The sequence below is a fragment of the Giraffa tippelskirchi genome, chromosome 13 (genome assembly GCF_054371585.1).
Source record: "Giraffa tippelskirchi isolate mGirTip1 chromosome 13, T2T-mGirTip1v1.2.pri, whole genome shotgun sequence".
In the NCBI taxonomy this organism is placed as follows: Eukaryota; Metazoa; Chordata; class Mammalia; order Artiodactyla; family Giraffidae; genus Giraffa; species Giraffa tippelskirchi.
Window position 1 is genome coordinate 37,349,600 of NC_137287.1, and position 12,204 is coordinate 37,361,803.

General features: G+C 47.1%; 1 protein-coding gene across 24 annotated transcripts in view; it reads left to right on the forward strand.

The window, feature by feature from the left end:
* Nucleotides 1-11,918, forward strand: part of GLYR1 (glyoxylate reductase 1 homolog) — a 32,071-nt gene extending 20,153 nt beyond the window's left edge. For 10 of the 24 annotated variants that reach the window (XM_081554744.1, XM_081554748.1, XM_081554753.1 and 7 more), the window contains 6 exons: nt 3,728-3,838; nt 4,526-4,627; nt 5,326-5,488; nt 5,806-5,985; nt 6,596-6,720; nt 9,779-11,918. In XM_081554744.1, the coding sequence (XP_081410870.1) occupies nt 3,728-3,838; nt 4,526-4,627; nt 5,326-5,488; nt 5,806-5,985; nt 6,596-6,720; nt 9,779-9,853 (756 nt within the window). In that variant the 3' untranslated portion in view covers nt 9,854-11,918. The remainder of the gene's footprint in view (nt 1-3,727; nt 3,839-4,525; nt 4,628-5,325; nt 5,489-5,805; nt 5,986-6,595; nt 6,721-9,778) is intronic. The other 14 variants (XM_081554747.1, XM_081554750.1, XM_081554745.1 and 11 more) reach the window with 2 other exon arrangements.
* The last annotated feature ends 286 nt before the right edge of the window (nt 11,919-12,204 follow it).

Genomic DNA, 12,204 nt, shown 5'->3' on the forward strand with positions numbered 1-12,204 from the left:
AATTAAGCAGTCCTCTGTGGCCAGTGGCTGCCATGTTGGATAGGACAGGTTCAGAAATTCTTAATCTAAAGTGGTCCGTGGCTTCACGGGGCCTGTGCGTGCCCTGAAATGGAATTCCAAGTCTTGTGTAATGGAGAGGGGTCGTGGCTCCCCTCAAGTTCTCATCCAGGAAAAGGTGAAGAACTATAATCTGAGTACCAGAAAAATAATGCACTATGCTTGCCAGGGACAGAGAGACCAAGAAAGAACCAGCCTCTTGAGGAACAAGGTGTGGCTGAGCATGTGTTTGTGAAGTGGTGGGTGGGCATCCCACATGTGCAGCACGGGGAGAGCTGAAGTGAAGGGAGGTGGTAGAGCTGATGGATTTGAAGTAACAAAAATGTTCCAGGCGAGGTAAGCAGTTCGCTTGGTTGAAACAGCTCCTTTTCAAGAATAACAAGGAACTGGTTGGAGAGTAGATGGAGCCTGGGAGAAAGGGCACTGAAGGCTGTTCTAAGAGATGTGGGCTTCAAGTGCTGGGCATGACGTAGGCGTTGCGGGACCTAGGTCAGGAGTGAAATCCCGGAGACCCTGTTGGCAGATATTTTGTGTTTCAAGGCCAGGCAACCAAGACATCTGGACACGCATAGTTGAAGAACATTGGGAAACTCCAAGTGTATGTTCCCATTTGATAGAAGTGCCTCTGGTCAGCCTGTTTCCTTGATTGGAAAGCCTGTATTATTGATTCTTTTAGAAGTCTAAAAGAGTTACCAAAGAAAAAGATGAATAGGTTTTGATACTACTTACCACAACAACAACAACAAAAATTTGAAAACAAAATTTTGTATTTTTAAAATTTTCCCACTATCTTAACAATTTTTGTGTTTTCCCCTGGTTACTCTGTGTATGTGTGTTTTTATTGAAGTATGATTGATTTACAATAGTACATTAGTTTCAGATGTACAGCACAGTGATTCAGTATTTGTATAAGTTATGCTGCATTGAAAGTTATTATGAAATAATGAGTGTGTTTTTCTGTGCTGCAATAGACATCCTCGTAGCTTATTTATTTTTTATATAACAGCTTGTACTATCCCCTCCTCCTGTCTTGCCTCTCCCTGATTCCCTTTCCTCACTGGTAACAACTAGTTTGTTCTAAGTCTGTTTCTTTTTTGTTATGTTCATTCATTTGTTTTACTTTCTAGGTTCCATATATAAGTGCTGGAGAAGGAAATGGCAGCCCACTCCAGTATTCTTGCCTGGAGAATTCTATGGACCAAGGAGCCTGGTGGGCTACAGTCCATGGGGTCTCGAAGAGTCGGACACAACTGAGCGACTAACACACAAACCTAAGTGCTAGTGTAGAGTATTTGTCTGTCTCTGTCTGACTTATTTCACTAAGCATAATAGTATTCTCTAGGTCCATCCACATTGTTGCACATGGCAGAACTTCTTTTTTTTTTTAAATGGCTAAGTAATATTCCTATGTGTGTATGTATACCACATCTTGTTCATCCATTCATCTATTGATGGGCACTTAGGTTGCTTCCATATTTTGGCTTTTGTAATGCTGCTTTGAACATGTGGGGTGCATGCAATTAATGTTTTTATTTTCTTCAGATATAAAACCAGGAGTGGAATTTCTTATTAAACAAATAGTTTAATAATGATATAAAGATTTTTCAATGTGTCACAAAGAGACAGTTAATCAACAAAGGTATTAGATACTTTGTACTTTGAAGTAATCAAAATGTATCACACAAATAAGTTGTTATTTTTGCCTTGTTAAATCAAGTAGGACAAAACGTTAATATATTTATGGGTACTTTGTTGTTTTTAAATAATGTATTCCATGCTGCTGATCTGATAAAACCATTTTCAGAGCCTGTTTTTTACCCTCAGTTCAGTTCAGTTGCTCAATCGTGTCCAATCGTGTCCGACTCTTTGCAACCCCATGGACTGCAGCACGCCAGGCTTCTCTGTCCACCACCAACTCCTGGAGTTTGCTCAAGCTCATGTCCATTGAGTCGGTGATGCCATCCAACCATCTCATCCTCTGTCATACCCTTCTCCTCCTGCCTTCAATCTTTCCTAGCATCAGGGTCTTTTCCAATGATTCCTTTCTTCACATCAGGTAGCCAAAGTATTGGAGCTTCAGCATCAGTCCTTCCAAAGAATATTCAGGACTGATTTCCTTTAGGATGGACTGGTTGGATCTCCTTGCAGTCCAAGGGACTCTCAAGAGTCTTCTCCCAACACCACAGTTCAAAAGCATCAATTCTTCGGCATTTAGCTTTCTTTATAGTCCAACTCTTACATCCATACATGACTACTGGAAAAACCATAGCCTTGACTAGACAGACCTTTGTCAGCAAAGTAATGTCTCTGCTTTTTAATATGCTGTCTAGGTTGGTCATGGCTTTTCTTTCAAGGAGCAAGTGTCTTTTAATTTCATGGCTGCAGTCACCATCTGCAGTGATTTTGGAGCCCAAGAAAATAAAGTCTGTCACTCGTTTCCATTGTTTCCCCATCTATTTGCCGTGAAGTGATGGGACCAGATGCCATGATCTTAGTTTTTAGAATGTTGAGTTTCAAGCCAGCTTTTTCACTCTCATCTTTCATCAAGAGGCTCTTCAGTTCCTCTTCGCTTTCTGCCATAAGGGTGGTGTCATCTGCATATCTGAGGTTATTGATATTTCTCCCAGCAATCTTGATTCCAGATTGTGCTTCATCCTGCCTGGCATTTTGCATGATGTACTCTACATAGAAGTTAAATAAGCAAGTTGACAAGATACAGCCTTGACGTACTCCTTTCCAAATTTGGAACCAGTCTGTTGTTCCATGTGTGGTTCTAACTGTTGCTTCTTGACCTGCAAGAAGAAGTTTTACCCTTCTTGTTGTTTTAGTCGTTAAGTCATGCCCCATTTTTTTGCAAAAGTATAGACTAGAGCCACCAGGCTCCTCCATCCGTGGAATTTTCCAGGCAAGAGTTCTGGAGTGGGTTGCCACTTCCTTCCCCAGGGGATCTTCCAGACCCAGGGATCAAACCTGCATCTCCTGCATTGGCAGGTGGATTCTTTACCACTGAACCACCTGGGAAGTCCTTTACATGTTTTTGTTGGGGTCATTTATAATTAGGCCAGGAGAGCCATTAGGTAAATTCAGATATGTCTCTCAGTGCAACAAATTAGATACAAAATCATAGGTCCAAATTATTCTAAATACTTTTTTTAATGCCCGTAGAACAAGGAAATAGACCAAAATGTTAATGACATATTTTGTTATGAGATATTTCAGGTGATTTTAATTTTTAAAAAAGAAGAGTTAAGTGCTTTTTGCCACCTCCCTCCTTCCCCCCCACCAAAGCAATTTAGTAGGAAGTGGCAGCCTGTTGGCCCCAGCCCTGCTTCCCCAGCTCACACAGCACTGGGCGGATTTCGCCACAGCCGAGACAGCCACAGAGAGCTTCGGACAAGTACTGTTCACATCCCGTTCTTCGTTCAGGAAACTTCCAGCAGACACTTGTTTTGTGCTTCCTGTGGAGCAGAATGTGGAACATGCATCCTCGGCACCAAGTTTGCAGAGACCCAAGACTGTCCTTAAGGGGCTCCCATCCACTTCCCCTCGAGCAGTCAGACTGCCTGCCTTGGAAGGCCACGCAGGAGCACTGGGCTCTGCGTCTCTGGCCTGGCTGGTGTGTGTGTTGTGCACTGCCTGCAGCTCACATTAGGATCTGTGACTTTTGCAGTGTGATTTGTTCATCCAGGAGGGGGCCCGCCTAGGAAGAACCCCCGCTGAAGTCGTTTCAACTTGTGACATCACTTTTGCCTGCGTGTCGGACCCAAAGGCAGCCAAGGACGTAAGGATCCCTCCCTCCCCTCAGCATCTCAGGTTGTGGCCAGGAACGCTGGCCGGCCTCTTCCCCTTGTCCCCTGCACACCGAGTGAGTGTCTGCATGTGGGGGGTTGGGTGCCCCATTTGGGGGCCATCTCGCATTGTGAAGGGTGTTTGCGTAGATTGAACACAAGACTTCCTTTAATTCAGAACAAAGAATGAAACTGACTGGGGTCCCTGAGGTCTGTGCTGAAATGGTTCCTGACAAGCTAATGTGTTCCTGGTGAGCTGGAAGCTTTGGGGCTGAGTGTGCCTTTGGTCCATGTGCCAAGTTCCTATATTTAGCTATCACTGTATTTGTATGCTTTAAAAGTTCAAGTGCAGTAGTTATCTTGTTAAACTCATGACTAAACTAATCCAGGAAAATCCAAAGAAGCCAAAAAAATAAATACTGAGCTTTCTTCTTTTCAGTGGGAGGCTTTTAATAAAAAGAAATACACATATATTCTTTTTGAAGGTAAATGGGAACATAACATAAATTCTTCTCTTTCCCTTGCTTATTTACAAGCTCTTCTCTTTTGAGCTTTAATAATTAGCTTCTGTTTGGGAAATGAGCCAAAAAAAATCAGCAGGACGTTGACCTTAGGTCTGAGGGGCTCCTGGGTGTCTGGCTGGGAGCCTGGGCTATTGCTTCTCCCTTGTGTCCCCACAGCTGGTGCTGGGCCCCAGTGGCGTGCTTCAGGGGATCCGCCCCGGGAAGTGCTACGTGGACATGTCGACGGTGGACGCTGACACAGTCACTGAGCTGGCCCAGGTAGCAGCCTCGTTCAGGCTGGCCCTCCAGCATCCTTTCAGTTGGAGCCCAAGACCCAGGCTCACCGTGTCCCAGTGTGGGCCACATAATTACTCCAGAGCCACAACAGAGACTATGGGACTCTAGCCTGTTTTCACTCTCTGCCTTCAAGTCTACAGCTAATCTGCCTGGCTGTGAGAGGAGAAGTGCTTCTTAGCTGGGAGAGGCATCAGGTCCTGTAGCCGCCAGCCTCTCAGTCGGAAGCAGTCCAAGCTGCCAGCAGGGTCTTTGTGGTTTAAACAGCTTTCTGCAGTTGATACTAGCAGAATATTCCCCCACCCTGAGCCTCTGGGCCAAGGTGAGGAGGTGGTGACTTGTGGCCCATGTGTGTTCAAAGGGTGACTGAAATCAAAGAAGGGCATCGTCTGGCCTACAAAGTGTGGTCGGCCAAGCCGTAGGTGTAGTCATGTTGATGATATCTTTGTAATGGGAGCCTGTGAGGACCCCCAGCTCCTCGCTGTCTCCTGCATGGGATTCAGGCATCTGGTGGAGGACAATCTGCTGCCCCTCCCACAGCGTCAGCCCGGCACCTTGGTACACGTGTCAGCTTTGGGGCTCAGTGTGGAGGGCCTAGTGTCCAGCCCCTGTGTGCTCCTTGCTTCCTGCCCAAGACCCTCATGAGAGGCACAGCCTCCAGAAGCTGTGACTTTCCTTTCCAGGTGATTGTGTCCAGGGGGGGCCGCTTTCTGGAAGCCCCGGTCTCAGGGAATCAGCAGCTGTCTAATGATGGGATGTTGGTGATCTTAGCGGCCGGAGACAGGGGCTTGTATGAGGACTGCAGCAGCTGCTTCCAGGCAATGGGGAAGACCTCCTTCTTTCTAGGTAACACGCCTGCCCACCTGTCGGGCCACTGAAGGCCTGGAGGCTGGGTGGGCCACATCCCCTCTAGACCACTCTGAGGACAGCGTCAGTCCCGCACGGCCTCTCTGCCTGGGGCCCCCGTGGGAAGGTTTCTTTGACTTGCACAGTCAGTGCCTGCAAGGAGGAAGAGCCAGAAGGGTCAGAGCCAGTTCTGTCAGGGGCAGGTGAATGGGGCCTCCCCTGGGTGTAGAGGTGGGTCCGAGCAGGGGTGAGGGTGGGCAGAAAGTCCCTCCCCGCGGGATTCCTTGGGCATGACCATAGTTCTTTGCCCTGGGCAGGTGAGGTTGGCAACGCAGCTAAGATGATGCTGATTGTGAACATGGTCCAGGGGAGCTTCATGGCCACCATTGCAGAGGGGCTCACCCTGGCCCAAGTGACAGGCCAGTCCCAGCAGACACTCTTGGACATCCTCAATCAGGGACAGTTGGCCAGCATCTTCCTGGACCAGAAGTGCCAAAGTAAGTTGCCTTTGACCTCTTTTGTTGTGTTTTAGTTTCAGTTCTAGCTGAGGAGCTGGGTCAGGCAGCCATCACAGAACAGTGTCTTCTTTGGGAGCTCCTTGTGTGTGAATGACACGTCCTCTCCAGTCAGTCTGGCCCCCAGTCAAAGTGAAGTGAAAGCCGTTCAGTCGTGTCTGACTCTTTGCGACCTCATGGACTGTACAGTCCATGGAATTCTCCAGGCCAGAATACTGGAGTGGGTAACCTTTCCCTTCTCCAGGGGATCATCCCAACCCAGGGATTGAACCCAGGTCTCCCTCATTGCAGGTGAATTCTTTACCAGTTGAGCCACAAGGGAAGCCCAAGAATACTGGAGTGGGTAGCCTGTCCTTTCTCCAGCGGATCTTCTGATCCAGGAATTGAACTGGGGTCTCCTGCATTGCAGGCAGATTCTTTACCAGCTGAACTCTGAGGGAAGCCCCGTAGGATTTGGGGGTGCAGGCTGGGAACTTGTCTCTTGGGTGTCTGAGGAGGAGGAAATGCTAGGTATTGAGCCCTGACAGTGCTCCAGATGCTTTCTTATTTAGGATCCTTTTAATTCTTCTGGTGAATGCCTTTCCCTCCTCAGATATCCTGCAAGGAAACTTTAAGCCTGATTTCTACCTGAAATACATTCAGAAGGATCTCCGTTTAGCCATTGCGCTAGGTGATGCCGTCAACCATCCGACCCCCATGGCAGCTGCAGCCAATGAGGTAACTGCAGGAGGCTGTGGGTGGGGCCCGCAGACTTCCCTTGTTTCCTTTGCACTGCCCCTTCTGCCAACTTTGCCTTGGCTTGGCTGTGTCTGATCTCTCCAGGGGGAGCCGTAGGTTGTTGATTTTAGGCTTTCTTTTTATGAAGTTGTATGTCTCTTCCAATCCGTGCTGACTTCGCTGGGAATTCTTTGACCTGTGGGTTACTTAAAACTGTGTCAAATATGAGTAAAAACCTTAAAGGGTTTCCTCGATATCTAATGGCTATTGATTTCTAACGTATCTTTGTGGTCAAAAAGTGCACTCTGTATGGCTTTTAACTCTTTGCATCGATTCAGACTTGTTTTGTGGCCCAGCAGATGGCCTGTCTTGGGGGGTGTGCCATATTTACTTAAGAAGACTGTGTGTTCTGCAGTTGAGTGCTATGTTCTGCATATATCAGTTAGGTCGAGATAGTTGGTAGTATTTTTCAGATCATCATTACTGACCTTTTTCTCCAGTTCTTTTAATTGCCAAGAAAGGGATGTTAAAATCTCCAACTATCATTGTGGGATTATCTGTTTCCCCTTTAATTTTGTCTATTTCGCTTAATATCTTTGGAAGTTTTTGTTATTGGGCTCTTAGCCGTTTATGATTGTACTGTCTTCCTGATGAATTTGCCCTTTTGTTATTAAGAAGTGTCCATCTTGAACTTTGTCTTGAAGTCTACTGTCAGATTTTCATATGGCTACTATAGCCTTCTCAGGTTTACAGTTTCTGTGTGTTACATCTTTTATTTCGATCTGATAGAAGTATAATCTTTCAGAAAAACAGCTGAGCAATATTTATCTTTGAATTGCAGTAAGAACCACATTTTGTGAAACACATACATATGTAAATCATGTAGATTCATTTTAGAAGCCCTCTCTTCCAAGTGCTATAAGCTGTATGCATTTCTATTCAAGTTAAATAGAGGTCTCTAGTGGTTTGTCCTGTAGAGGCAAAGAAGAAATACAGATACACAGTACTGGGGAATCCCCTGAGGGTCCAGTGGTTAGGACTCTGTGCTCCCACTGGTGGGGACCTCGGTTTGATCCCTGGTTGGGGGACTAAGGTCCCACAAGCTGAGCAGTGCAGCCAAAAATCAGTAAAAAATACACAGTACTGTTCTTTTCAAACCTGCCTCTTCATAGTTGATAGTCTGTCCTTGAATTCTGTGTCTCTCTCTTCCTTGTCTGTCTGAACATCTCAGAGTACTTATTTCACTCTTCCAGGCTGCAGTCCAATTCCTGGTTCCTCTTGTCTTACCTTCAGGTTCTCTCTTGGCAGTGAAGTTTCTGGCTGTTGTATAGTTTTTCGTTGATGAGTTTGTCTGTAACTGGTTACTTCTGGAGGGTTCTGTGGTATCTTGTGTTGGGAACACTTCTCTGCAGGGTGATTTCCACTTGTCCCTCGCTGACTCTACAGGATTCATGGACTTGGAAACAGACATTTTGGTTCATTTCTCAGGAGCATGGCAATTCCTGGCTATTTAGAGGTTGTGAGTTTAGGTTCTCCACTGTTTGGAGTTCAGGATTTTAAGGCTAAATAGTCCATTAACATTTAGACTTTGTCTTGAAGTCTGTTGGTGTGTGGTTGAATTTGGAGCTACTGTTTTATCATTTGATTGCCGTTTGTCCCCCTGGCTTTTGTCTGTCTCTTCCTCCTTTCTTTTAGAACATTTGAATGTTTTTTAGGATCCCATTTTTTATCTATTGGCTTTTTTTAACAAATGCATCATCTTTATTTTGTCTTTTCTCTCGGGATTACTGTGTGCATCTTTAACTTCATATCCTAGATTGGCCCTCTATGTAAAATGTGTATCCGTTCACCACTTCCTCCCTCTCATCCTTGGAAGCACTGTTTCTCGGCCTGGGCACCACTGACACTTGCTGTGGGAGCTGTCCAGTGCATTGCAGCATCCCTGTCCTCTACCCACGGGATGTGACTGCACCCTCTCAGTTAATAGGAGATGTCTCCAGACATGACTAAATGTCACTCCAAGTGGGGAGCAAATTGACCCCAGGCTGAGAACCCTTGCTTTAGTGTACAAATGTCCTATATGTTATGTTTGCTTTTATTTTAAGCCCACCATTGTTGGAGTGTCTCGCTTTAGTAGTCATATGAATTCTAAAGATATTCAGAGAAAAGATAAGTGTCTGTTTCTCTACCATTTCCAGTTCTTTCCTTTCCTTTCGGAAGAATTGAATTTCTCTCTGGTATTGTTTTTCATTCAGCTGGAAGAACTTGCTTTAGCATTTCCTGAACGCAGATCTGCTGGCAACAATTAGTTCTCTTTTATCTGAAAAAGGTCTTTATTTAGCCTTTGTTCTGAGTTCACAGCTATACCTGAGCTGTAATGGACATCAATCATGATGGCTCCAACTGGGCTATGTTTAAAAATAGAAAAAAATACACCTATGTCTAGCTGCATTTTTTTCATCATGGACATTGTCTTGCCCTTATTGAACGATGGCTTTTTTAAGTTTTCTCACACTCTTTCATATTCACCTGGTACCTTTGGAGTGGCTGTTAATTGCCAAGGACCATTCTAGGCTCTGGGGACATAGTGCAGCCCCTTCTCTTCCTTGTAGAGCTTACATTCTAATGGAAGGAGGCACAAGGTAAGCACATAAATGTTTCAACAAGGGAGAATTGCAGAAGGTTAGAATTGTGAATAAAATGAAACTGAGTAAAGGGATGGAGGTGGCCTCGGAGCGTCTTCAGATGGAAGGGACGTGATTGTAACTACTAACCAGTGTTGAGCCCTGCATCCGAGCACTTTACATCCCTCAGTCTATTTAACCTTCACAGTAACCCTGTTACCCTCCCCATGAAATCAAGAAGCAGTGCTCGAGGCACAGAGAAACTGAGGTACTTAGCCCAAGGTCAGGCCAGATCTGGGAGATCCAGGAGTCGCACCCGGACAGCCTGGGCTCCAGAACCTACCCACCTAACCACACCTAGAACCCCTCTAGGAAGCAGGTCTGTCTGTAAGTCAGCTCTGTGGCCAGACTAAGCCCGTGTTGTTTTTTTCTAGGTATACAAAAGAGCCAAGGCACTGGACCAGTCTGACAATGACATGTCTGCCGTGTACCGAGCCTATATACACTAAGTCCTTGACCCCACCCCACCCCCATCTTCCCTCTGACCCCCTCTTCCTCACATGGAGTTGGGGTCCTGGGACTTAACTCTGGACCAGTCCACCTGTCTCCATCTCCTTTTATACAGACTTTGAGACTTGCCATGAGCACAGCACACAGCATCACTCCTCCCCTGGAGGTCCTGGAGAGAGGAGGGGTGTCAGCAGGAGTGGCCTGTGGGAAGGCTCTTGAGCTGGGCGCTGGCCATGGACTAGGTGGCTGTGTGTTCTCACACACACACACACACACACCCCACACACACACACCACACACTGGCTCTTGCCCCAGGATAGAAGCTGCCCAGAAACTGCTGCCTGGCTTTTTTGTTTTCCCTTCTTCTGAGCTGTCTTATCTCAGACCCTTCCAGTTGAGGAACTCGAGTCAGCAGTGAGAACTGGAAGCTTTCCCACTGCTTCTCTCAGAGCGAAGAGGCTGTGGTTCTGTCCACTGTCCCCCACTGGATTCCTCGCGAAGAGAGGCTCTAGGCCATGATGAGCCAGCAAGACTCTTAAGCAGAGGGTCGCATGGCCCCTCCAACCTCAGGTGACCCGCTGATGAGGATTGTCATGTTTAAGCTAACAGTGTGCAACCAACTCTCCATAAATGCCTTTGTGAGCTGAAAAGAGATGGACACAGTCAAGCAAAGACAGGGCTCTGGCTTTCCAGGGAAAGGGACAAACAGCCCACCCTAGGCAAACCTCCTGGAAGCCTGCTCTCCACACTGCTTTTGCACACCTGTCCCAGAAGTCACTGTCACTGTGGAGCCTGGGCTGGGATCCGACTTCCTCAGCAGGCTGTTGTAGTATTTGGATTTGCATTCCAGCCCTTGGGAAGGGGTCCTGAGGGCAACCACTGAGGAATGAATGGGGGAAGGGGGTTCCTTCCTGTTTCCGTTATGCCACAGACCCTCCACCTGGTTCTGAAGAGCCACTCTGACCCAGGTCCCCTCACAGCAGTCCCCCTTCTCCAGCCCATCCCTGCACAAGTCCTCTGTGTGCCCACCTCTCTCCATTCGCCTCCCTTCCCCCTTTCCTCCCATGGAGACATTATTTCATTCTGTCTGTTCCTCCTTTGGCCCATACCCAGCCTGACCAATGACGACCATTTCTTAGGCTCAGCTCTTGAAACAGGAATGAGTGTCTTTACTTAAGCCAGCAGCTTGGTCTTCGGTGCTTTCAGGGCCCTGGGGTCTGTCGGGAGGGAAGAGGAGATCTAGGCTTGATGTTACCAGAGCTCACTGACCCTCAGAGGTGAATCTAAGCATTTCTCCTTGGATAGGGGACCAGAGGGGCTTGGAACGTGGCATGAGAACAAGGAGAAGTCAGCTAAAGGATGTCAGTGTTCTCTCCCCCTGCATGGGTTGGGTTCTCCAAAGTCAGGCTATGCGGAAGGTCAGCGTTTGTAGTGAATATATAATGATAAACAATTTGAGGTGGCCGCGCTGGTGTGTGCCCCTCCCCCTCGCAGCCTGGGCCCTTTTCCACTGATTAGAACCCAGGATACGGGATCTCAGAAAACATGGGGGGAGAGCAGGGGAGATGCCTGTGGTTTTTGGCACAGTTGTTAATTTCACTGGGATTTTGAATTCTTTTCTGTCTGAACACAAAGCCTGTTCTAGTCCTAGCGGGACACTGGGGGGTGGGGGTGGGGGAAGATGCTGTAATGAAACTGGTTAGTCAGTGTTGTCTTAATATTGTTGACAATTCTGTAAAGTTCCTTTTTATGACTATTTCTGTTTAAGCTATTTCACCTTTGTTTTGAAATCTTTCCCTCTTAAGGAGAAAATGTGACACTTGTGAAAAAGCTTGTAAGAAAGCCCCTCCTCCACCATCCCCTTATTTTTTCCTTTAAACCTCCTTTAAATGACAAATCTTCTAGGTAATTAAGATTGTGAATTTTTATTTTTGCTTTGTTTTTAATGAACATTTGTCTTTCAGAATAGGATTGTGTGATAATGTTTAAATGGCAAAAACATGATTTTGTGCAATTAACAAAAAGCTACTGCAAGCAAAATAAAAACGTTTCTTGGTAACACAACTGTGACCTTGGTGGGGTGGTCTGCGCCCGGACACCGAGCACCACGCGGGAGATGAAGGGGTTTGTCCCTCCCGGACCAACGGAGCTAGGAGGCGAGACCGGGCGGAGACAGGCTCCCCCGGCGGCTAGTCGCCGGGTGCGGCGAGAGCTAGCCATACCGCCGGCCAATCGCCAAGCGCGCGCCAGGCAGGGCGTCCTATCAGAGCAGAGGAGGGGCGGGACGAGCGAGCGCCCCACCCCGGCGGGTGAACGGCTGAGGATGCTGCAGCCGGATCGCGCAGCGCCC